Genomic DNA, 27,783 nt, shown 5'->3' with positions numbered 1-27,783 from the left:
CTTATGAGAAGGACTATACTTTGGCGAAACAAGCATCTAAGGGTTCAGAAGCAAATGGGTTCCCTCTGTAACATAAAAAAAACCTGCAAAATTTGATTTCAGGATAACAGGGTTTTTACATGACAGCCAAAGGGCCTAATGGAGAATGCAAATTCTGCATATACTATGTTGTGAAAACAATATTAAAAACTCATTTAAAAATGTCTAATCTCCCCCTTATTTTATTTTTTTTCTTTACAAATACATATAAACATATTTAGGGTATCACTGTGACTGTAATGACCCAAGTTATACAACCATCATGTTTTCTTTCTGTCTATATATGTGGCAAAAAAGAAAGGGGGTCAAGGTCTCCACCAGGGCCCAAGCCTCAAGCAAACTTGGCTCACTGTTGCACAGAATATTAAGTGCTGCCAACAGGAAGTACAGTTTGACCTGCAGAAAGCAAGCCCTCCTTTGGTTCCGGAAGTTGAAAAATAAAAATGTTGTGGCTTTTGGAATGTGGAAAGCAAAAGAAGGTGGCTCCAACAAGCCACTCATAATAGAAGTATTTTTCATAATCCATTACATCAATATTACTCAAACCTTGAACCACAATGTTGTTCTAGAAATGTGAAGACTTTATAGGATCGGATCCCGATGTCGCTGTAAGCTAATTTGTAGCTGAGATAGGGTCTAGCCCTTATTAAAGAAAATAGTGAAGGGAGGATATTCTGAACTCATCTTCTTAGGCACATAGCTCCCAAAAGTGGCTTGATTTGAGAGGGTGATTTGGCATCTGGGCCCAGGAGCCTTTAGGGGTCTATAAGGTATTTATTCCCAATGTGAAGAGACCAGTACAAAAAAAACAATACATTGGCATACATCCAATATGGCACATATCCCGGACTTTGTTTAATGTGTACTGTGGGTGTTTCACCAGTGATGTAACAGTCCATCTTTAGAGATTTACATTACTCCGGAGACATCCTGAGAAATTACTTGCTGCTGCCGATGTTCATTCCTCCGGCTTGAAGGATATATCCCACTGTATGGACATACATACACTCACCGGCCACCTTTTTTAGGTACACCTGTCCAACTGCTCGTTAACACTTAATTTCTAATCAGCCAATCACATGGCGGCAACTCAGTGCATTTAGGCATGTAGACATGGTCAAGACAATCTCCTGCAGTTCAAACCGAGCATCAGTATGGGGAAGAAAGGTGATTTGAGTGCCTTTGAACGTGGCATGGTTGTTGGTGCCAGAAGGGCTGGTCTGAGTATTTCAGAAACTGCTGATCTACTGGGATTTTCACGCACAACCATCTCCAGGGTTTACAGAGAATGGTCCGAAAAAACATCCAGTGAGCGGCAGTTCTGTGGCGGAAATGCCTTGTTGATGCCAGAGGTCAGAGGAGAATGGGCAGACTGGTTCGAGCTGATAGAAAGGCAACAGTGACTCAAATCGCCACCCGTTACAACCAAGGTAGGCAGAAGAGCATCTCTGAACGCACAGTACGTCGAACTTTGAAGCAGATGGGCTACAGCAGCAGAAGACCACACCGGGTGCCACTCCTTTCAGCTAAGAACAGGAAACTGAGGCTACAATTTGCACAAGATCATCGAAATTGGACAGTAGAAGATTGGAAAAACGTTGCCTGGTCTGATGAGTCTCGATTTCTGCTGCGACATTCGGATGGTAGGGTCATAATTTGGCCTCAACAACATGAAAGCATGGATCCATCCTGCCTTGTATCAATGGTTCAGGCTGGTGGTGGTGGTGTCATGGTGTGGGGAATATTTTCTTGGCACTCTTTGGGCCCTTTGGTACCAATTGAGCATCGTTGCAACGCCACAGCCTACCTGAGTATTGTTGCTGACCATGTCCATCCCTTTATGACCACAATGTACACAACATCTGATGGCTACTTTCAGCAGGATAATGCGCCATGTCATAAAGCTGGAATCATCTCAGACTGTTCGTTGGTGGAACGGGAGATTCGCATCATGGATGTGCAGCCGACAAATCTGCGGCAACTGTGTGATGCCATCATGTCAATATGGACCAAAATCTCTGAGGAATGCTTCCAGCACCTTGTTGAATCTATGCCACGAAGAATTGAGGCAGTTCTGAAGGCAAAAGGGGGTCCAACCCGTTACTAGCATGGTGTACCTAATAAAGTGGCCTGTGAGTGTATATGTTGTCTACCTCCCTCGTAAGGAATCCTCCTGATGTTTCCTTACAATAGAGTGCTAACTGAATTTAGCCTAAGTTATCCTAACATTTCATATTTGAAAGTATAACTCGGGTGCATGTTCTCATACACGGTAGTTTCTGGATATTACCAGTTACTTTCTAATCAGTGTGAGAATGTGAAGGGAGTGTAAAGGCAACAGGACTAGTGACTTGAATTGTTAGAAAACTAAATGTGAGCGTTTGTTCATTTTTAAAAACTGTTTCCCTACTATACAATCACAAAATTAGGTAACCATTTATACTCAATGATGAATCAATGTGCCACTGACTAAAATAATCCTCCTATGTATAGAGTGATAGAAAACCTGGATAATGTACTGAAATGAAATGTCCAATAGTAATTTGCATGTTCTTTTCAGTACAGAGAAGTACAGAAAACTGGCGCCTGCAGTTTAATAAATGGGGCCCAGTATGTCATTGTGTGTGCACATTATAATGCAGAAATTTCCAAATAAGTTGAGAAAGGAGTTTGATTTGATATTGCAGGTGTTATTAGTATCTCCATACACAGAGAATGTGGCTGAGTAATGCATGAAGAATCTGATAAAATCATTACAGAAGCTGCATGGTGAATACAGTAAAAAAATAATAAAAAACAACACGAAAATTAGGATTTTTGCTCATCCAACCAAATAAAAAAAGCACTAAATGTAAAGTTATGCACTTGGGCCATGGAAACAAAAAGTACAATTATGTTGGTTGATCTGCTATTCTTTTAGCCCCATATGCCCTGGTTTTTTACAAAAAAAAAAGCCTTTTTAAATTTACGCAAATGAGCCTGAGGGGCTCAAGGCTCCATATGTGTTAAAGTAGCCTAAAGCCCCTCTGGCTCATTTGCATAATTTTAAAGTTGTTAAAAAAAAGGCATGGGAAGCTTTAAGAAGAGCAGATCCTGCCAGAGAGGACACACACCAGTATGTCAGTGTACCTGGCTTACAATACTTCTGGTGGTAGATGCCCTTTCATTTAGTGACCAGAGCCAGGCAGCTGCTAATAAAGCATACAAAATTATGGGATGTGTCAAGACAGGAATAGATTCTTGTGATGAAGACATAGGGGGACATTTATCATTCGCTGGCGCTCGTGCATAGTCGCAGCGGCATACATCAAGAGGCAGAAGCTTCTTGATGTATCGGGACAGGAGGCCATGCTGCGTTTATTCTACCCCGTGTTTATTTTTACTACTTAAAAGTTGCCGGTGGCAGCAAGTGCGCCGGGCATGCCCTCCACTCGTCCCCCCCACTGTCGTGAAGAGATCTCTCAAAACATCTTTTCATAACTAGGCCTGTGGCCAGGACAAGGGGGCAACCTCTACACCTAGAAGGGGGGTGGTTCTACCATCACCATAGTCAGGGATTCTTTACTGCAAGAGCAAAACTGCCGGAGGCATTTAAATCTTGGATAAATCTTGGAAACAATCGCCGACCCCGATGACGTCATCGGGTGGCGATCGGTTTCCATGATAGCATCGGGTTTTTACGAAGACCTGAATTTAACCCTTTCATCACAATGTGCGATTTGCACATTGTAATGAATCAGGAGGAAAATACCCATATATTGCCATACTGTAGTATGATAGTATATGGTAGGATCAATCAGACAATCTAGGGTTAAAATACCTTAGGGGGTCTGAAAAAATAGTAAAAAAAAAGTTTAAAGAATTTATTAAAAAATGTAATATGTATATTAAAAAAACTCCTAAAAATTCAAATCACGCCACTTTTCCTAGAACCGATATACATTAAAATCAGTAACAGTAAAAATCATAAACATGTTAGGTAGTGCTGTGTCCCAAAATGTCTGATCTATCAAAACATTATGACAGTTATTCATGTGGTTTAACCCCGCAACGGAAAATAGCTCCCAGAATCAAAAATACCACTTTTTTGCCATTGAAAAATATTAAAAATTCTATAAAAAGTGAACAAAAGGCCGTACAGTGCTTTTGGAATCCAACATGACTGTGCAGGCTCTAACCAAAAATTGGTATATAGCAAATATTTAAATATAGATAAGAGATTACATAGAAACTCTATGGTAAAGGGAGTGGGTAGTGAGTAAGAAAATCTCCACCCCCTACCACTTACCACCTACCACGTATATTTGTAGACAGAGACTGTAAGAAAGCTGTCAGAACAAGAAGATTACAAACCACATAATGCCCAGACAGAGTATTACTGCTCATGTTCATACACTGGACTACTGATTGCTGCAAAGATTGTTTATATTTATTATTAAAGCATGCCTCAACTTTTAAAGGAAATCTCCAATCAGGCATGGATAAACCATGAAAACTTACTCTAGATCCAGGCACCTTCTTATAGTTATTATCCATGGCCTCCCTTCTTCTTAAAACAACATTTAAAAAGATGCTATGGAGCCTGAAGGGTTTTTAGTGGTGTTACCAGAACCCTCCATGTTGTAGCTTCACAATCTGCTACACTGTCTTCCCTCCCCGTTCTCCAAGCACTTCACCCCTCCCACTGCCTGTTGTAATCTCACAGCAACAGAGGAAATTTGGGCACACAGAGGCTCCTTGCACACCATAACAGCCTCTGAATCTGCAGCATAGAGGGTAACACTCCCAAGAGTCCTTTGTAATTTTAAAAGTTGATTTAAGAAGGAAGGAGACCATGTATAACAAATATAAGAAGATTACCACAGTCACGTTTATCATGCTGGATTCTGAAAGTAGATTTCTTTTAAACTGTAACATGTTGCGCAAGGTTAAAATACACTGTATAGACTGACCTTCCATAGGCTTACCTTTGTCATAATAGTTTATTTTTACATTAGAGAAATGCATACTCAATATTAATCAACATTAAAGGGAACCTGTCCCCTACTTTTAACCTACTAAACAGCAATCTCCCTCGTAGCTTATGAAATATCCTATTGGGAATTCCCTCTTATGAGAAATCTCACCTGTTTACCTTTAAAAAATCTCCTCTAGTAAGTCCTGTAAAAATGATCGGAAAACTGTAATCTTTCAGTCTAAGGCTATATTCACACTGCCGTTGCCCGCCCGTACCGTACCGTAGCGGGCAACGGCAGTGTACGGGGAGAGGAGGAGGAGGTGAGCGCAGCTCACCCCCGCCCCTCTCCATAGCAACCTATGGCGCACGGCCCCGTATTACGGGAAAAGATAGGACAGGTCCTATCTTTTTCCCGGGTACGGAACGGTACGGTGCCGCACGTGTGCTGCACCGTACCGCTCCCGTAGGGTGCCGTGCGCCCATAGGAGTGTATGGAGGACGTATATCGGCCGTATATACGTCGGCCGTATATACGTCCTCCATACGTTCGTGTGAATGTAGCCTAAGGGTTTGTCATTGTGGTTTGAAAGATAAAATGTATCTAACCTCTAAAGAACCCAAGGTGTAGGCATCTAAAGAGATACTTCCCTCTGCTCATTTTCCCATGCCTTGTAAGGAGATCTTTTAAAGGAAACCTACCACTTTGGATAGGACTTGTAAGCAGCACATGCCGTGCACCAGCTCAGGGTGTGCTGGTGCCGGCGCTTATCTTCGTTATGTTTTAAAACGTTTTTAAAGAGTTTTAACACTTTATTAATCTTTATATCTGAACTAGCTTCCCCGCACCGCGGTCCGCGCTCGGCGCACCATGTGCGCGACCACTTCCTTTTCAGGCGCACGCACGGTCGCGCACATGGTGCGCCAAGCATGGACCACAGTGCGGGGAAGCTAGTTCAGATATAGATTAATACAGTGTTAAAACTGTTTAAAAATGTTTTAAAACATAACGAAGATAAGTGCCGGCACCAGCTCACCCTGTGCTGGTGCACGGCATGTGCTGCTTAGAAGCCCTATCCGAAGTGGTAGGTTTCCTTTAAGGGTAAATGGGTAAAATTTCACATTAATTGCAATTCTAGAAAGGACATTTTGTTCCCTACTTGAGGGGGCAGCTAGTTTAGTGAGTAAAAGTAAGAGACAGTTTCCCTCAAAGAAAAACTATGTCTCGATGATGAATGCACATAGTAATACTATGTCCATATAATATCAAATGGGAATAACTGATGGTCTCAAATCATGTTTATTCTTTTTTAATCTAATCATTCTTTTAAGGAGGGTAAGATGCAGTTTCGCATGTTCTAACAGGTTACCTGCCATGGTACATCCCTGCAGTCACCAGTGTGTCGGTCTAGCTTGAAGCAGATGTCTTTGGAAACAGATTGGTTGCTTGGTGTACACTACTTTTAACCTACAGCCTCAGCAACAAGTCTGCAAGCTTTTAACATGTTTCTTTTCATGATACAAATAGACATAAACAGGGGTTCCTACTCAAAACTCTTTCTATGATGTTTGTTTTGGTGGGAGCCTGGACTTAATGCCGGATTGGTGGATTAAACTGCCAGCCAATCCACCAAATGAACGCCCCTTTGAACTAGTCATGGCTATGAATAACCAGAGTGAGTTCCCTTGCCCAATCATAGTCATAGCTAGTAGCTAAGGGTGTTCTATTTGTGAGAATATCTCGCTGGCACACTGAAGCAATCCATGTAATATTAAACATAATATATATATATGGCTGCTTGCTGGAGTAATGCTTCCAGACCTGAGATTTACATAGGAGGAAAAAAAAACTTGAACTGTATTAATCCTACACTAGTAACATGGTCATAAATATGCCATTCAGGAATTAAATCACTTGTATTGCATATACAAGGAAACATTTAGCATATCATAGTTTACATATAGATTTGAAGATTTTGTTAACCACTAAGAGATCCATGTGTCTATGTCCAGCCTTTTCTTCATTATACATTCATTGCACACTATTACTTTGTCATAGATTTATTTTTCTGCTCAGTACAGTGATTTTAATGAATACATAATGGCCAAACAATGTTCTGAGACATATATGAAAAAATAGAGAAAGTCCAACAATCTACGTACAGCGTTCTTTCATATATAAATATAAATAAGTATATATATAGCCATCAGAAGGTCAGTCATGCTTCCAGAACGGTACCCCAGTCTTCATGCCCAATGTATGCATTCATGTTATTAGTATTAAGATAGATTTAAGATGAGACATTGTGATCTGGTGGGACTTTTCCACTGCCCCAATTTTCATGGACATCTCTATACAATGGCTGATTTCTTAGTGCATTAGGTGGATTTCGGATTACTGCATCCAGGATAGGCTTGTACTGTAAATGTAGTAATTGCTGGTTCCGGAAGCAAAGACATAATGAATCTCAGTGTTTCAGTGAAGATATGGGGATCTATATGCATTGTCCTAAACTAATTTTTACATCAAATTAAACTGAACTTCATATTCCACAGCATAGATTTTCTTTGGTCACCGGTTTTCAAGGTGAATGTCCGGTGGCACAGATGTTAAAGAAGTTGGCTGGCTCATGGAACTGTGGTGAGCTCTTGTGCTTGGTGTGTTTGTAGTTTTGGTGCTTTTCATTCCAAGCTCTCTTTCTTGTCGTGTACGCCTGTTAAATTAAAAGAAAGGATAAATATACACATGTTTGTGGGGTGAATGAAAGATTTGTCACCTTTTACATTTCTCTAGATGTTCCCTTTTTTAGGAAATTTCCCAGACATAGAAGGAGAGTTAGCATGCATGTGATTACAAAACACTTGCCATGGTCTATTCCACAATACACAATGGTCGCCAACCAATTGCATCATTGGGGAACAGACCACTCCACATTTACATATTCTTATTAAAACTTTTCTTAACCTCTTGCCAGAAACTGACCTACTATTATGTCAGCATATGACAAGGGGAGTATGGAGAGGGCTCACTGGCTGCATGGTGTTGCAAAAACCCTGCACTAACACCTGCACTATCTTGGATAGGATCGTCCACCTCTGGCGTGTCAAAGGGTGACGATCTGTTGCATAACTCCAGGATCTGTCATTAACATAGCTCTGATACTGTACAATACTGATACCTGCTGTAATACAATCACTACTTTTTGCCATTTTGCAACACATAAAATAATTCATAAAAAGTGATCAATAGGTTGTACATTCCCCAATATGATTGCAATTGAAACATCAGCTCATCATGGAAAATAAGAAATCTTATACAGCAAAATACACTGAAGTATGAAAAGGTTATTAGCTTTGGAAAATGCCAAACTGAAGACAATGTTTTGTAAAAAAAAAAAGGTCTTATTTTTATAAATCTATTAAAACATACAACCAATACCAACCCAAATAATAAAGGGGAGGTGTCATTTGTATCACAAAGTCAAAGCTGGAAAAACAGAGCACACGAGTAAATGTTGCAAATGTGTTTTTTCGTCAATTTCACTGCAATTTTAATATTTTTCCAGCTTCCCAGTACACAGCATGGAATATAAAATACTGTTACTAAGAAGTAAGATTTGTAACAGAGAAAAAAAAAAGCTCTTGTACATCTCTACAAAAATGGAAATGAAAAAGGCATCAGCAGGAATGGGACAAAGCAACTAATTGCTGGTCAGAGTCTACAGAGTTTATTACTTCTATTTCTTGACGTTTGTTAGAAATAGAGATGAGCATACCCAAACATCCCGCTCAGGTGCGACCCGCACAACCTCCTAGTTGTTACTAGTTACAGTAGTGTTGAGGGCATAGCCTGTTTAAGCTTTCAGGACAAAGCATTTTTAATTTTTTTTAATTTTTCATCTGGCATATGAGAGGTTGTTATTTTTGCGAGTTGTATTTTCCAGAAGCTTAAATTTTTGTATAAATTAAACTAATGATGAAAATTGATCAATTCTTTCCTTCACTAAAGAAGAATAAAATGGCTATTTCAACACCTACGTACAGTATAAAAAGAGTTTGTCAGCCAAAACCAGGAGTGGTCAACCACACAGAACAGGTACAAATCTTTCCATTATACCATTGGGCACATTTACTTATAAAGTCGGAAAATGCATCAAAATTGCTGCATGCGGCGATTCACTAAGATCGTGCACCAGAAATCATGACTATGTCTCTTTCCCGCAATGGCCTCACAGAGCTCACCATCTTTTTTGTGATGCACCTTTAACATACGGCATGCGACACAATTTGCAAGTTAAATACGACGCTCGGTCTGAATCAGTCAGACTGACCAACAGCACGCACCCTAATTTGTGTTGCATGGAAGCCAAAAGGGTCATGTGCGACACAACAGAGGTGCAGAAACTTCTAAAATATCTGTGTTAGCAGTTTTAGCAGTCCGACAAAAGTGCACTGTGTGACCCTTAAATGAGCCCCCTTGTAATCTCCATATCTGGCTTTAACCCACATCAACTAACATTTACAAAACAAAAAACTCATTTGAATAAAATAACTTGAATGTGAGCTGGTCCTTATGTTTATTACATGGAAAACATGGAAAAAGTTTTTTTGCATATCTTATGGCTGGTTCCTTATTTGATCCCCATAAACTGATTTATGAATAAACGCAGATACATCTAATACAAAACACCGTATAATCTTGGATGTCATTTGTCTACATTATTTACCTGTTATACATCTTGAGGCTGACAAGTACCAGTGCAAATATTATAATTACACCAACCACAATAGCTGCTACTATTGCACCAGCACCTGTAAAAGAAACAGAATATGTTACAAAATCAGAAAATCAGAACAAAGCGTGAAAAGTTTCATAATATCAATACTACATCAACACAGTGGTCCAGATGTGTCAAAAGTAAGAAAAACTGTACTAATTGTTGTTTTCCTCAGGAATATGAGTAGGTTGCGCCAGATTATTGAATACTGGTGCATGGTCTTTAATTATCTGGCACATCCTGCACTGCTTTAGAAGTCTGCACCATCTTTTTTTAATATATAGCGTGCAACACAGTTCTGTTGCTGTTTTAAATGTGTCACAAACTCCGACTAAGCACTAACATGCCCCTTTAGGTGCACATTTTTCTGTTTTGTAGGACACAATGCAGCCGTGACACAAAACTGGAGCAGACACTTTATAGATACACGTGCAAGCCAATTATTCTCTTATGTGAAATTTTATACAGAAAAATGTTGCAGCCAGTATGTGATGGTGTCATTAGGACAACCAGTCAATGTCTTGCACAGAACTACCCATTACCTTATGTTGTTATCAGAATACACCAGGGTGCCCCTGTGTGAACTTTGGATCAGAGTCCCATATACCTAAACTTTTGCTGCCACCCCCATCACACATGTTCCATTTGAGAATACACATGCAACACCCCTACCAATGAATAGGCGGGTTTCTAGTTGCAAACTGCGCTCTCTCCATGTCAAGATCTATCTAGTGAGCCTGCTCAACTCACCCAGAAGATAATGCTAGGAGAACTTAGTGTAAATTGCAGCTGTAGATTCTGCCTGGAAAGGCAACTGTTAAATTGGTGTAAGTAATTATCCAATGATGTGGCTGTATTATTAGCTGGAATGTGATTGGAGAGGTGCTACCACCTCACCAGGGGGAATATAAAACCCCTGTGCAGTGGGAGCACATGGTCTTAGGTCTTTGGTACAGACAGCAGAGTAAGACTGAAGAGAGAGACAGTGTGTGCAGCACACCTTTAGTGCTGCCACAGATACCAATCCCAGGAACTGAGACAGGAGACTCTAACCCAGAGCTGCAGCTTCCACAATTTGGACACAGCTCCACTTCAACATTCCTGCATCTACTATCAGGCTGGTGCACCATTCCTACAGACCACTCTCCATGACCACTCCAGTAACCAGAATCTGATGTTAATCGTGTTTGGGCGTTGCCTGCTGTTTGAAGTTCAATAAAGAACTGTAAGTTGATTTGCACAACGTTGCTTCCCTCTGATCCCTGGATACGGGTTTCCCCATGGAACTCATCCTACAGACACTCAGGGGTTGCCCCAGGGAGAAACCAGAACATCAGCCTCTCCCTCCATATTTCATGCACACACCACCTGCTGGAGACCTGCCAGGCTGTAGGACAGCCCTCCGGTCCCCACACCAAGCACCGTAACCACAGCTTGCCCTATGCCACAATAGCCAGTCACTCCGGTATTCTGGGCCCCAGCTGTCTCTAGGCCCACAAAAAGTCAAGGCACCAGTGGGGGATGTTGCACACATATATTCTACACGGACATATACTTACAGCACCATAATCATATACCAAATATATGATGTTCAGCAGTAACCCCTAATATTAATGTACTGTACAGCAGCAGTGTCCATTATTAAGATAATGTGAAAACTAGTGCAATGTACACTGTGCCTATGTACAGTTTTCTCCAGATAATCCAACAGCGTTGCAGGCCCTTAATTAATCTGGTCTGTTTTCAGGATGTTGTACCTTTTTTTTTCTTTGTGCACTTTGCTTCATGATGTTGTGACAGAATTGTGTCGATTCACAGTAATAAATGAGGCACAAACTAGGAATACATACTAACATGCCCCTTAATGAGCAGTTTTCAAAAGTGTCAGGAAAAGAGCAGCCTTAATAAATCCATGTGCAAGCACAAAAGACACTTTTTTGGTGCAAACCTAGGCAAAAAAACTGGCGCAGATGCAATAATATATCTGGGCCAATATCTAGCAACCTCCAGCAGCAGCCTTCCCTAATTAATAAAATGTCCAGAAGTAGCCTTCCTCACTAATAAAATGCCCAGCAAAAGCCTCCCCTCACTAATAAATTGTCCTGCAGCAGTTTCTCCTCACCAATAAATTATCCAGTAGCAGACAGGCCCCTCGTTGCATAAAAAAAAAAATTAAACTCAGTACTCACCTCCCTATGTAGTACTCTGCTCATGAACACTGCATACAAGTCATTATCTTCCCATTATGTACCCACAGTCTGTTGTCTGGAAGACGGAGGCCCTCCATCTTGGCCCAGTGGCGATCTTAACACCACTGGTTATACTCCTTTATATTTATTGAGATGGATTGTGATTACTTAGAAGACAGTTGTGGGAGAAGAGCTAACACACTAATGCTATACACTATACAATACACTATGCTAACAACATATGCATACCCTGTGGTAACACATATGTTAGTGATGCTTCTTTAGCCAATGCAGAAGCAACTTTTTTAAGAATAGGTCTAGGAATTATAATTGATCCTCAGAATTGGAAGTTTCTGATCAGTAAAGGGTCAAAACCCCTTTATCATTTAAAGGAAATTTACCATTAGATTTCCTCTTTATTAACCACTTACTGTAGCCCTCGGCATTGCCCAGGATAGAATGGGTTGTTAAACAATATTATCTTATCTTATATACATTATCTGTCTCTCTATCTATTTCTAAATGTATCTATTTCTGTCTCTTTATCTCTGTCTCTCTTTTTGTCTCTCCCTCTCTCTTTCCCTGTCTGTCTTTCTCTCTCTTTGTCTCTCTCCCCCTCTATGTCTTTCTCCTTCTGTTCCTTTCTCTCTGCGTCTCTCCTTCCCTCTTTCTCTGTCTCTATGCCTTTCTATCTCTACCTCTCTTTGTCTCTCAGTCTGTGTCTGTCTCTGTTTCTGTGTCTGTCTCTCTCTCCTCCCTCTCTGTTTAATTCTCTGTCTGTCTCTCTCTCTTCCCCTCTGCCTTTCTCTTTCTGCCCCTGTCTCTCTTCTCCTGTCCCTCTCTGTCTCTCTCCATTTTACCTCACACATAAACTTCTACGTCTACCACTCATTGCCTGTAGTAACCAATCAAAGCTCAGCGCTCAAATTAATGACCTGTGGCTAAATAAGAGCTGAGCTATGATTGGTTGCTAACTGCCAAATCAGCAAGCAGACTATGGCTCCTGTATATCCTGTATATGTAAGTGTATTTTAGGAAGCACGGGGTGAAAATTCTATTCAAAATCTAGTCTATGACGTTCCCTGAGTGACAGGGAGTGACTGTGCAAAATTCGGTGATTGTAAACCCAACAGTGCACATACACCAGCAGGAGACTGGAGTGATTTTGTGACTTTTTTGTGCCAAAAACGCCAGCAAAACCAATGATAAATCTCCCCCTATATGTTTATTAGGAGATGTGATATACTTTACTTATAAAATGAACCTTATTTTTATGTTATGCCCAAAGTACTTGTGATCTGCCATGAGACTGAAGGGAGTGTAATAGCAAGAGTCCCCCAAATGCACTTGTTCTTTATTAATACCTAACACCTCCCTAAACCACTTGTTTCTAACTAAACTACAGTAAACTAACATGCATTTCTAATTATGCTGCTGGGAACTACCCAGGAGGTGTTAATGGCTAATTGAGAAGAAATCTGAAGGTACCCTTTACAACAGTCCCAGTGCCAAGGTGAGAGTAAATGGTTGCCTGTCAGATGCATGTGACATCAAAAATGGAACTAGGTGGGGGTGGCCATTGCCCCCAACACTATTCATCTTGGTTATGGAGGCTCTCCTGCAAGCAATCAGACAACACTACCACATCCAAGGGTTGGAAGTCTCTGGCAGTACTCACACCTGTGCAGCATTTGCAGATGACCGTTTATTACTGCTGTCTTTCCCCATGTAATAGAACTGTTTGATACCTTTACGGAAGTTACTTACTTTAAAATTACTATACGAAAACTTGGTTGCAATGAATATCTCATCCCCTTATTCTACCACGGCAACCCCAAAGAATGCTGGAAAGATAATTCCTTAACCTATTTAGGTCTGCAGTGTGCAGTGTACCCCGGTAAACTATATTAGGCCAATCACTTGCGTATTTTGAATGAAATCAAGAATACATTAATTCTCTAGCTCTATCCTTTGTCTCATAGGTAGGAAGAAATGCGTTATGTACTGCATATGGTGCCCATTCTAGTTCCACTCTGCTTTTTTAATAGTCAATAGTCAGGTAAAAGAGCCAGATTGGTCTACAACAAGTTAATTAATAAATAGAGGACGGAGGATATGGAATATTATAAAGCCACTCATCTGAAGAGATAGGTCCCACTTGCTACCCCCACGTTAGGTCACCTAGGTTCTAAACTGGGGTGTCAGTCATCTGTAAGGACGTGTCAATTTCCGTGCCAGGTAATCACTATATTGGACTTTACAATGTCTATTGATATGCATGACTATGTGTTTACAAGGTTGTTAGGCCTTACAGGCATTTGCCTTGCACTTAGATAAATTCTGCAAGCAATATACAAACAATAATGCTATTTTATATATGCTATTTTGATTACAAATCATGTCCCCTTCATGGTTATTTTGTGTTTTCCAGCATAAGCTGTGAAACGTCTGCTCTACCATATTTTTGATGAAGTTTTTTCAATAAAGATTTAAGACTTTTGTAAAATGTATTCGTGTATAGGTTTGATTCTAAACTGGAACTGGCTTGATCAGCTTTGAGGGCTAAACTATGGCTAAGGTCTCATTCAGATGGCTGTTATGGGGGCTGTGATCTGGTTGCATGATGTGCAGTCAAATCATAGCCCCTATAGACCTCTATGGCTCTCGGTCACGGTGCGGTGAGCACACAATGCATCTCTGCACCATGACTGAGTCGAACAGCCAACTATTGTCCCTTACTTTGGCAGATATGTGGCGTGAGGAGGGGTGAACAGCGCTTCCCCCTCCCTCTACTCCTCCTGGCTCTGTGCTCGCCCGGGATCAGCTGTCAGTTAATGACAAAACGTAGTACAGGTAGAATACAATACCTGTTGGGGAATTTCCAAGGAAAAAGATTACAGACCTAGAAAGTAGCCTGGAGAAACCTCCACCAAAAAGTAATTTTCTATATGCAGAAGAAATACTCAGGAAGCACTCGACAAAAAGAACCCTTTGATACTTGACCCCTCCTGTTAGAGAAAGGGTTCCAAATAAAAGAAATGCCTAATATGATTTAATTCTCAAAAAGGATAGTAAGGGCATACCGCCATATACCAAATCCTTGCAAAATTATTTGAACATTCACATATCAGAATCACAATGCAAACACATCTATAGGAATTTTCATGCTTTTTCCAAGTGCATTAGAATCCAAGATAATTACTTGTTGGTACAGCACATGGGCCGACATAAAGAAAACCTACCTCCACGGATCTACCTATAAAGGTAGATTGGGTGTTAGGTGCATCCATAGGACGTGAGGATAGCCCTTTTAAGGGCTAATCCTCTTGTCCCTGCAATCTTTTAATAATTTTAATTTCCCTAATATGCAGATTTTCTAAAGAGGCTACTCGGGCGTGGAGTAGCCAGAGCTTAGGCTACATGGCACGGCTACTTTACGCCCCAGTAGCCTCTTTGACCCTCCTACCAGATGTCTTTGACGCACAGCTCCTTGCAGCTGCGCGCCCTCATCTGCGAAGCCTGGCTTCTGCGCACGTGCAGAACAGCAGGCTCCTAAGCAGTGACCGTGCAGACTTGGGCCTGCTGTACTGCACATGCACAGACGGAAGGCTTCGCAGACGAGGGCTCGCTGCTACGAGGAGCTGCACACTAAAGACATCTGGTTGAAGGGTCAAAGAGGCTACGCTCCAGTAGCCTCTTTAGGAAATCTGCATATTAGGGAAATTAAAGATATTAAAAGATTGCGCGGACGTAAGGAATAGCCCTCACATCCAATAGATGCACCTACCTTTATAGGTAGATCCGTGGTGGTAGATTTCCTTTAAAAAGGAGAGGCTTAACAGACAGCGAAGCTTGGAGATAAAATGAACACATGGGGACACAAAGCCATATATACTGGTCTTGTCTGAAAATGAAAGACTTCTGGTCTGGTTTAGAAACAGCAAATTTGGGTCATAATCAAGCGCCCATTTACCCTTTACAGGATTCTCAAATATCCTCAATGTCATATCTGTTACTTTCATTGTGATTACCCTGACCTGAGCCTTGTATACCTTTGTTCAAAAACAATAGAAAAGATTTATAAACAAACTGACTGCTGCAATGTGTTATAATGTTCTCCAGTGAAGTTTGGATCAGTGCATGGAAGGTAAAATCTGCCAAATCACAAACTATACAATTGTGCTAAGATGGAAAGGAACCATTGTACTTACTCTGATAAAGTATCTGTTCCTGTGACTTTGTCGTTGTATTTGCTGGAGATAGTGTTGTGTTCATTAATTGAGGTGTTGTTGCCATGACAACTATGGGAAAAAAAGAACAAGTTCAGATAGCACTGAAAATTTACTTAATGAGAATGAGATATCAGGGGTAGTTTATATTCGCTAAATATACCTAACTAGAAGGCAAATATAACTTGCATAATAACTGGCAACTCATATTGACTCAACATAGCTAAATATTTAAAAAAACATTCTGCTGCTAGAAGAAACTTTAGACTATTTCTGTAAATTTCACAGGGATTATTTCTTTTCATGTAATTGGATACAATGATGGCAAGTGCTAAAGGATGTTTTCTACATAAAATCTACTTAAACAGTGAGAAGAATACATACTTTTATAGAATGGATAGAACATTTTTTATGAGCTTGAAATCTTATTCGTAAAGCTGTATATATGTATATTCCACTAGGGGGCAACGCAAGCAAATGGTAATAATATACAGGTCTGCCCACAAGATTTAATGGACATAACACTCATTCTGTTAGTTGTTTTTATCATTTGCCGGCGTTTTATCTGTTTGCCGGCGTTAGGGGACGGCAAACAGGGACTCCCTGCATGTGGACTTTTGTGGGCAGAGGATGTTTTGCTCTTTTAATACCGCTTGGTTAAATGCCCAGGTGAATATCATCTATCTCCTGTCTTTATATATCTCATCTATCTGTCTATTTCCTAATTATATATCTGTTTATCTATCTAGTTTTTTCTAGTTCTATTTTTAGTTCTATTTATCTATATATCTATCCATCTTTCAATCGATCTCTCTCTCATATTGATCAATCTATCTTCTATCATCTGTCTATAATCTATCTACTTTATATTTATGAACTCATATTCTTATCATCTATATATAAAATCTTCTATATCTATATATGTATCTTCTATCATCAATTTACCTTTCATCTGTCTACCTCCTATAAAATTTTCCTACAGTCCCATATTACAGATAGTTACCATACTACTGTAAAATACAAAGTGTTATTATTGTGTAGGGCTAAAGGAGCCTCTTACTGACTGTGACTGTTCTTTAAAGAATTTTATTTTGCATCCCCACTTTAAAGGAGTTTTCCCATGAAAAAAGTTCTAAAATGTATTGCTGTTTTCGCTCCTATAACTCTCAGCGACCCTAGCCAGAAGAATTACAACCAAAATTGTATACACCAGGACTGATAGAGACAGGTTGGACTTAATAACAAAAATACAGAATTTTACAGATATAACTGTGAATTAGAGAATCTTTTATTTTGTTATTCTGAGTATATTTAAGAATCTTGTCTTCCTGGGAATACCCCTTTAAGTTTTGTCCAAAATTTGTCTGAAACCAGCCCTGCTGCCACTCAAACTTGTACTGGCAGATGGCATTGTTCATCAAGGGATTATATGAGTGGCTGACTTGCAGTCGAAAGGACACAAATCTTCACTAAACATATTACAAACTGAAAGATGAGAGACTGGTGATTAGATATTGCCTGTATGCTCACAACAAACCGGTATAGTCACTTTTACTTGAACACTAGGTAGCACCACGTAAAAGCTTGTTGGTTGACATGAACCTTTCATTCAGTCCAGAGCTTCAAGGAAAGTAGCTAGCATCATATATCAAAAGACATTCCAGCTTTTCCAACAGAGGAGGCTTGCGATTTGCAATCATAAAGATATCCTCAACAAATTAACCAGAATAAGCCCCACTTAAAATCAATATGCATGTTCCAGTTCACTTCTTCTGTTTGTTGGTACAAAGTGGTACAAGTGAAAGCTTGTATAGAAGATACAGTGAAAAGACCAGCACTATATAAGGTCACCCATTGATAGATTTGATATTTTTTGTGTCTTTGGAATACAATTCTGGCTGATCATTACAAAAAACTTTCACTGTATATTGTCTAATGTCTAATATTGACACAGAATGTAAGAACCTGGATGCTGTCATTGTTATAGTAAATGTTTAAACCAACAAAGTAAACCTGAAGTTATTTTTCCTAAGTGGGGCAGATTTATTAAAAGTGTTTAAAAGTAACACATTGTAAAATCAGGTGGTCACTCTTATATTACACCAGATTGATAAATAAATGGTTAATCTAGTGTGTCTAATCTAACTATGCACTCCCATTAGTCATGCTGCCGGGTGCTCAATGAGGCGATGACCACACATGCTCGGGAATTGGCAACAATTGGCTGACATCACCGGCTTTCTGGCTGGGCAGGGAGGAGTCAGCCAGAAACACTGAATGAATGTGGGAACAATTTGCAGACTACAGAGCCAGAAGGGGCTTCTGTGATGTAGAAAGGAGCCCCTTAGACTCATTTGCATAATTGTAAAAGTTGTTTTTCTCAAAAACTAAGCTATTAGAAGAAAAATGAAGAAATGATCTTGTTTCAGAAAGCACACCCCAGCATGTAAGTGTACATGGTTTAGAAGCACTGCTTCCATGTAGTAGATTTCCTTTAATTACTCTATTTAGTTTCTTAAAACTCTTAAAGGGAACCTGTCATCAGGAGCAGTTTTTATGGCTCCCCCATGTCCCATAGAGAATGGTGTTCACATTGCCAAAGTGTTTTTATAATAAAACTGTCTTTTTCTGATAAAAAGAAAAGTTAGATGAAAGTTGAGCTTTCTCTCTGCAGAGTATCCAGTGTCCCATGGGAGTGGCAAGTGGGGAGGGGTTCCCCCCACCCACAGGAAACCGCTCTGTCATGCGTCTATTTCAAAAAGCATACGTTTTTTAAAACAAATTGAAACGCATGATGGAGCGGTTTTTCCGAGGGTGAAGGAACTGCTTCTCACTAGCCACTCCCATAGGACACTGCTATACAGAGAGAAAGCTAAACTTTAATCTAATGTTTCTTCTTTTGGAAAAAGCACACTATTCTCTATGGGGACATGGGGGAGCAAGAAAAAGGGCTCCTGATGACAGGTTCCATTCAAGAAATAAGGGGTTTTACATTTTACTTCATGTTTTTTGTAATGTGTGTGTGTGTGGGGGGGGGATATTTGGTTACTTACCAATATGTTATCTATTAGAAGTTCTTCAATGTAAAAGACAGCCCCTTTTTTTAGAAATGTCTTTTACCTCATCAGCCATCCATTCCTGTACATTTAATGGCTGAAGATGGAAGTTCATGTGATCCTAACTGTCCATGACTGGTCTACCTTTCAGGACCTTAAAACTGTATTCATGAATATTATCATAAGTTCCTGGAAGGTAGATTGGTCATGGACAGTAATGATCACATTACCCTCCATCTATGGCTTTTGCAGGGAGAGAAATCGAAGCTAATGAGGTAAAAGATGTGAAGGCCTCATTTTAGAGTACTAGAACGTAGTACAGAAAATATAATACATGTAAATAGGTAAATGACCTAATTATCAATCCTCACATATTACTTGTTGTAAAGTTGCCAACCCCTTTAACACAGCAATAGCATTGTTGGAAGGGGGAAATCCAAAGATTTTTAATACACTTTTTGTAACTTATTATTGCAAACTATAATATAGTTGTATCACACGTAATTGTACACATTCACATGCCAAGTTTTATCTAAGTCTATATTAGATGCTATAGTAGTTAAGAGAACTACCCAGACTTTTTTTACACTTACGTAATTATTTTCTGTAATATTAATATATATAGCAATTTATACTGTTCTGGAAAAATGCAGAAACATGGCAGTCTCCCAATAATTTCATGAGAAAAAATAAATCATAACAAATTTATAACCAAAATGGATAATGACAAACGCAATAACCATGTCACCAGTTGGAGCTTATATTCAATATATATTTATTGAAGTTTCTGCTTGAAATATCTGCTCTTTCAAAAAGCTATATGCAGATATTCTATATATCTTGTCCCTGCGCTTCGTGCTGCTAATTATAAGCTTCTTTTCTAGGTGACCCCGATGTGTCAAGACTAGCAAAGGACAGTGCCAGGATCAAGATGAAGAGGAGTTTAGGTATAGGTGAGTATTTGTAGGTTTATTGTGCTTTTTGAGTTGTTGATTTCCTTTAAAGGTGAATGATAAAGTCGATTGTGGTACATGTACACTTGGGGGAGATTTATCAGAAGTGTCTGAGAGCAGTACTGTGCTAGTTGCTCACTGCAACCAGTCAGAGCTCAGCTTTCATTTTCCATAAGCAGTTTATCAAATTAAAGCTGAGCTCTGATTGGTTACCATGGATAACTAGAACAGTTTTACCTCAGACCCCTCTGATAAATCTGTCCCTGTGTAGCTTTAATAAACTATACAAAACAGAAGCAATATGTAATGGAAAAAAGTATTTAACCTCTTCACATTCTGCACCGTACATGTACGTCGTATAGCTACTTAGGGTGTATGAAGAGGGCTGAGCCCTTGTCATACAAAGGTGGGGTTTGCTGCATTTTGCAGCAAACCCCCACTGCCAATATCCGCGATCGGTGCTAGCACCATATTATCCACTTGATTGCCGCTGCTGCCATTTAATAGACAGCGATGCATTGGAACCTGCAACAAAGATGTTCAGATCGCCGCTCCATTTGACATCATCAGGGAGCAGTGATCAGTTGCCATGACAGCTACTGGTGTTCGTCATGGCTATATGGCTTCTGGAGATTCATTATATTGCACCAGTGACTCATTGTAATGAATCCTATGTAAAAGAGTATTGCAGTATGGTAGGAATCATCAGACCATCTAGGGTTAAAAAACCCTAATAGTAATAGTAAAAAATAGTAAAAATGCCCGATCTATCAAAATATAAAAACGGTTATTCCCAGTGGTAAACCTCATAATGGAAAATAGCATCCAAATGTCAGAAATGCCACTTTTACACCATTTTACATCACAAAAAAACTCATCAACATCAACTCATTTCACCAAAAAATGACACCACACATGTCAAAAGATGGGGGAATTTTTTTTTTTTCCGTACACATTGGTTTAATTTTTGAAAAACATAAAAGAACCTATATAAATTTGGTATCACCGTGATCGTAAAATCAAACCAAAGGATAAATTAAATGTATCATTTGGAGGGCGAAGTAACGAGCCCACGAGAAATGCTATGCAAATGCATTTTTTCCCCAATTTCACCACATTTGGAATTCTTTCCCAGCTTCCCAGTACATGACATGGAATAATAAATCTGAGAAGTAAAATTTGTTACACAGAAAATAAGTCCCTTAGTATCAGGTGTAGCTGGTGGGGTGTGGTTATCATCAAGGTGATGAATAAATCCCACCATTGTGGGCTACATTAAATGTTATATTATGGAGGACTTCTCCCCTATCTCTAGGCTAGAATACTGTGCTGTACTGATTTAGTAACTGGAATGTGTCTCTGGATAAATATGTTCTTAATCTGCAACCTATGTATATACAGGCAGTCCCCCACTTAAGAACACCGGACTTACAGATGACCCCTAGCTACAAATGGATGGATGTTGGTAATTTACTGTACTTTAGCTTTAGGCTACAATGACCAACTGTAACAGTTATCAAAACTTGCCTGCAATAAAGCTTTATTGTTAATCCTGGTTCTTATTACAACCCAACATTTTTAAAATCCAATTGTCACAGAGACCAAAAAAATGTGGTTGGGGCTACAATTATAAAATATACTGTTCCGACCTACATATTGTAAGGGATTAGATCCGGGATCGTCGTTTCCTGGGGTAGATGGGCACAATTCTCCAGCACTCCAGTAAGTCACTATCCACACTGTGCGACTTGGGTACAACTGACCACAGCCAGTTTTATTCAGCAGTAAAAACAAAATAAACAAAACAGCAAAAATAAAGCCTAAGCCTCTCCAGCACTACACATAGAGGTTCCCTACCTCACCACGTGAGGCCTACTGCCAGGCACCCCAAAAACTCACAGTAACAGTTCACTGCCACAGGCCTTTGGAATGGCCTGTTCCCCCCCCCCCCGCTCCCCCCCCTCCAGGGTGGAGCCATTGTGGGAAGTCTGCACCAGGTACTTGTGCAGGACTTCCAGCTGGCTGCAAATTAATCCTCATTATTGTCAAAACACCCAGCTTTCCCACATCTATCCAGCAACATATTCATTCTATACCCAAAATCTACTTTAGTGGCAGCTACCCTGCACAATATACATTCAACTTAAGTACAAACCTATGGAATGTATCCTGTACGTAACCCGGGGACTGCCTGTACTGTAATAGAATAATACCTGAAGCACTGCCATAATTCAATTTCATATTGTATAAATCAAGAGATCGGAAGGAAGGAATATTATCAAGCAGCACATGTATTCTGGGTACCAACTCCTCAGTTTATACTCCATGCTTATTTATACTTGGTAGAACACTGCTGTCTTTATCGACCCACAGGGATCCTTATCCATGAAATATTTTCTCCTAACCACTTCCATGATTAAATATGAAATATTAATAACATTAAATATATTGCACATCTAGGGAGTGCTTTACTGGACAAACTAATAAGCTATAGTTTTCTTAAGGAGAGAGCCCTTGAAAAACCAACTGCTGTGCCACTAGATGGTCCATAATGCATTGCTAGCCTCTATGAATAGCTCATTATATTTACTCAATGACATACAATGAGGCTCTGTGTGAAAACACATAAGTAAAGAAGCAGCAGCCATATAACACTTCATATCTCAGTTACCCTTTTTGCAAATTTAATTCAGTGGGTTTTTTATATGCACTAAGTAATGTACAATTTCCTCAATTCCTCAATTACTAATGTAGTAAGTTACGTTTTCTCCCAGATACATACATAGCTGTTACATCCTATTAGTTCAGGTGTGTAGTTAACAGGCAAGAGAATAAAAATGTGTGATACTTCACTGCACTCATACATAAGGAGGAGAAAGAAATTTATATAATACTATATGTATATAAGTAGCTTTTGACTCCACGTACATTATCATACGGTTCCCTCCATGTGGACAGTGAAAAGAAGGCAGCAGGAGGCAGGTTTGCTTGACTGCATGGTCAAACTACTCCACCTCCTTGACTGCATCTGAGGCAAGAATAAAAGTCATTTTTGGAGATATAATGCAACACTGCCCATCTATAAAAACATATCTATCTATCTGAGGACTTTTAACATGCTGAACAAGGTACTGTTTGTGGATTTGGAGGGATACATGTGGTGACAGGTTCCCTTTAAAGTACAAATGGTAAAAAGAACAACAAATTTACAACAGTACAGGCGGTCCCCTACTTAAGGACACCCGACTTACAGACGACCCATAGTTACAGACGGACCCCTCTGCCCACTGTGACCTCTGATGAAGCTCTCTGAATGCTTTAATATAGTCCCAGACTGTAATAATCAGCTGTAAGGTGTCTGTAATGAAGCTTTATTGATAATCCTTGGTCCAATTACAGCAAAAATTTTGAAACTCCAATTGTCACTGGGACAAAAGAAAAAAATTTGTCTACACCTTCAATTATAAAATATACAGTTTCGACTTGCATACAAATTCAACTTAAGAACAAAGCTCCGGACCCTATCTTGTATGTAACCCGGGGACTGCCTGTATGTCATATAAATAAGGAATATATGTATTTGCAAGAAGAAACAAACATGTGCGCTGGGTTATTGGATGCCCAATTTATTTGCATAAATCAAAATCAACACCTCAGGCTCATATATTAATATGAACCTGATGTGCTCTGCGGCAATGTAATTTATTCACGCCCCGGCACGACTGGCACTGCCTACAGAGGGTTCAGAGAGCCGGTGACATCACTAGCCCTCTCTTCAAATCTCGCACATGCCTGATAGTATTCCCTGTACTGGCTGGGGATGCACAATATTAGCAGAAGCTCTCTTAAAGCTCTTTGGGCAGTGCCAGTTGGGCCGGGGGCATGGATAAATTACACTGTGGCAGAGCATGTCAGGCTCATTTGAGTATTTAAAAAAAAAAAATTCAATGCAAAAGTGAACAGGGCATGAGTAGTAATCATCTACTGTCCGATCTCTATTTATCTAGCGCCCCCTGATCTGCTCAGGAAGTATGCATCAACCTTTTTTCCCGAGCACCTTTAATGTACAGCGTTCAACAAAATTTTGTTGCATTGCAGTAATAAGTGTAAGTAATAAGTGGTGTGGCAGACACCGATCATCTTTAACACATGATCACAGTGTTAATGGTGGGGGTTTCCTGCAGAGATGAGTGTTTGCTGCAGGCGTGCCCGGCGTTTAAGACAACCTCCAAATTCTAAAAAGAATTTTGAAGGTTAAAAAGGGGTCTTATACGCCTGAAAATATGGTATGTCAAAATATATGCAGACATATCAAAATTAATAGTATTAATATCCTAAATTAATCCTGCTTAAAATGTGTAAAAATTGACCTAGCTGAACCATCTGCTACAGTATGTAGGGCCATGCACACACATGCCACTCACACCTTAGTTTTTATTTTCCAGCTGCTTTTTCCATGCCAAAACTTTACTTTAGAAATATGTGTCTGGTAGTGTCTTGTAGTTGCTTATTCCATTTCTCCATTAAAATTAACATGAATGAGTGCCAAATGTGCATGCTAACTTCAAAGGAGCCTTCTTACTTCAAAGGTACAACTATAGTAATCACTGGAGAAAAGTTAATTAATCACATTTAGATCCCTAAATGGAAAAAAACGCCAAGTACAAGCATATGACTCGTTTTAAATTTAATTTTAATTAAGTGTGTGTTCGTCCTGATAAATAGTAAACTTACTTCATCAGGACAAGCATACATGTCATGTGGATCATGCCTGTACTGTGAGTGTACCTGCACTGTAGACCAGCTGTAACACACAGCCTCACTCCTACTGTATCTGCCGCCATTCAAGGCTAACATCAAGGGTGACTGTGGCAGTTAAGGAGTCAGATAGAGGAAACGGGGGTCTCTCTGCCACTCTTGGTTATGGATTATGGGGTGCTGTGGGGTTGCCAGAATCCTGATTATGGCATCCAGGTCTGCCAACTATGGAAGTCTATTAGGCCCAACCAGTGTCTAGCTCTAGTACACTTGATGCTCTAGTACCCCTTAGGTAATTATATAGTGTGTAAGAATAAACTAAAAAAAAAACATAAAATGGGTACTATCCCATCCATAACAAATAACCTTGGCATTAGGGATATTACGGTATGTTTTTTGTCTGTACAGTACTGTGAATTGTGTTAGAAATAAAAAAGCAATACCAAATTGCAATTTCAGGGCATCCTCCTTCCCCCGAAAAAAAAATAGCCAAAAAAAACGCTAGTTCAGGGCACTGTTTTTTATGACTTTCATTGTGTGCTCTATATGATGCACTGTGATGTACTAGTGATGTACTGTGATGTACTAGTCATAAGAAAACCTGTGCATATTTAGTGTCTCCTTCATCATGGCAGTAACTTTTATTGCCAATGGACCATTCAGTGCACCCACCATTCCCCTTTAAGATAAGATAAGATAATCCTTTATTAGTCCCACAGTGGGGAAATTCACAGCGTTACAGCAGCAGAGAGGGTACAGAGAGTGAAGTACAAACTATGACAACAATAATATTAGGGATAAATGAACAAAAAGAAAAGGGGGATAAAAAGACAAAAAAGAGACAAGCAATGATCGGCAGTTTGATGTTTAGTCTGTGGATGGGACCTGCAGGGACTGGTTAGGTGGGAGGCGCAGGTTACTTCTGTTTGGGCCTTGTTTGTTGAACAGCCTGATGGCAGCGGGGAGGAATGACTTACGATAACGCTCCCTTTCACATTTGGGGTGAAGCAGTCGGTCACTGAAGGTGCTCCCCAATGCCACCACAGTGTCATGCAAGGGATGGGAGCTATTCTCCAGAATAGACTTCAACTTACACAGTGTCCTCCTCTCAGCTACCACCTGCACTGTGTCAAGAGGACCCCCCAGGACAGAACTGGCTTTCCTAATCAGTTTGTCCAGTCTGCTCCTCTCCCTAGCTGAGATGCTGCTTCCCCAACAGACTACACCAAAGAAGATGGCTGGTGCCACTACAAAGTTGAAGAAGGTCTTAAGAAGAGCCCCCCGCACTCCGAATGCCCTCAGCCTCCTCAGCAGGAGTAGCCTGCTCTGACCCTTCCTGTGAAGTGCGTTTATGTTCTCTATACTTCCCTAATAAAGTGTTTTCCATATATTGATTGTTCAAATTGCAGCAAATAGGAAGAAAATGGTAATGCAAAGTAAGTGTATGTCAAAAATAAAGAAAAAGAGTCTAGCGGCAAATATGAAATAATGACAAATTATTACAAGTGACACATTTAGAATTGTAGAGTTGGCATATGCTAAGTTCACAACAAGCTGTTTTACTGTACTCAATAGGGTTGATGTATCATACCATGTGTACCTACTTTGTGGCATGCAAAGTCCCACAACTGCAAGTTTTTGCCACTTTTGAAAATGGTGGCAAACCAAAATAACTAGTCTGCAGCAGAAAACTGTCCCACAAGGGGCATGAATGGAACAAATGCAAATACACAATTTGTGACTTTTATCATACCTTCCACACAGACACTGGTGTATAACATATTATATCCTAATGTTTCATTATTGCGGATTACTTAAATTTTATATTTTATTGTAAATGTTTAATTTTTCTCAACAAAATAAAACATTTGCAGAAAATTTCCTTCTTATTTTCTGGCTGCTTATCAGGAAAAATATTTATCCCTATGATGAAGTGAGCCATTGTTTGTATTGAGTATGAAGTCTCCCCAGTGTATGCGAGTTTAGCACATTTTAGTGCTGGGCTATGAAAGTTGTGTTTGCATATGCCCACTTACAATTTCAGCCTGTTTATTTATAGTTGCAGACACTGTCATGTGATTATTATGGAGCCAGGTTTTGCAGAAAGATAAAATCGGAGCAAATAAAAATTGTAGTATGCTCAGCCTAGAACTGTCCCGTTTACTGCAAATTATATTTTCTAAAATCTAAATCTTCTTGCATATTTTTATTTAAAAATATTAATAGGAACTACTGTAATTATTCTAATGAGTACACTAGAGAATATTTCACAGGAAGGAATCAGATTTATCAGAATCAAACTGCTCCTTTATGATTCCAGCTGTGTATTACCATTTAGTTCTTTCCAAATATGAAATGGACCGATGCATTTACTTAATAGGAATGAATATATTATTAAAAAGAAAGTGTTTTTATTTTTAGGATCCAAATACATAGGGCGGCTGTGGAAAAGATAGGATGTGGCCAGCCACAGTTATGCTGTGGTCAGCCGCATCCAGTTAATTCTTTACAAATTATTATTTAGTGACTATGAGTGACTATTAGTGACTACTATTAACATGATACAGTCACCAAGTCATAATTTTATGAATTATTAGCCAAATTCCCTAATGGATGCGGCCGGACGCATCCCAGGTGCTCCGTGTCCGTCCCTTGTATTTGCACCATGGGGGTCAAATATTGTGCTACACATGTAGTCCAGGTTGTTACAGTTTCAATTGTTCCACATGGGCACTATAGCATTCAATTGTTTAATCACTTGTATAATACACTGAAGAACTATAGGATGTGTTATTATTCTGTAAAAGGTGATACCAGTAGAAAGGGG

At 39.7% G+C, this 27,783-nt stretch overlaps 1 protein-coding gene across 1 annotated transcript in view; it reads right to left on the bottom strand.

The window, feature by feature from the left end:
- Positions 1–6,930: 6,930 nt before the first annotated feature.
- The window catches only part of NCMAP (non-compact myelin associated protein), a 61,252-nt gene continuing 40,399 nt past the window's right edge, over positions 6,931–27,783 (bottom strand). The window contains exons 2-4 of the mRNA XM_072133085.1: positions 16,172–16,261; positions 9,721–9,805; positions 6,931–7,707 (exon numbers count right to left, since the gene is read on the bottom strand). Coding sequence (XP_071989186.1) covers positions 7,566–7,707; positions 9,721–9,805; positions 16,172–16,256 — 312 coding nt within the window. The 5' untranslated portion in view covers positions 16,257–16,261 and the 3' untranslated portion in view covers positions 6,931–7,565. The remainder of the gene's footprint in view (positions 7,708–9,720; positions 9,806–16,171; positions 16,262–27,783) is intronic.

This window comes from Engystomops pustulosus, chromosome 2 (assembly GCF_040894005.1).
Source record: "Engystomops pustulosus chromosome 2, aEngPut4.maternal, whole genome shotgun sequence".
NCBI classification, from domain to species: domain Eukaryota; kingdom Metazoa; phylum Chordata; class Amphibia; order Anura; family Leptodactylidae; genus Engystomops; species Engystomops pustulosus.
Note: the sequence above shows the minus strand (reverse complement) of the source record. Positions and strands in the feature narration are given on the sequence as shown.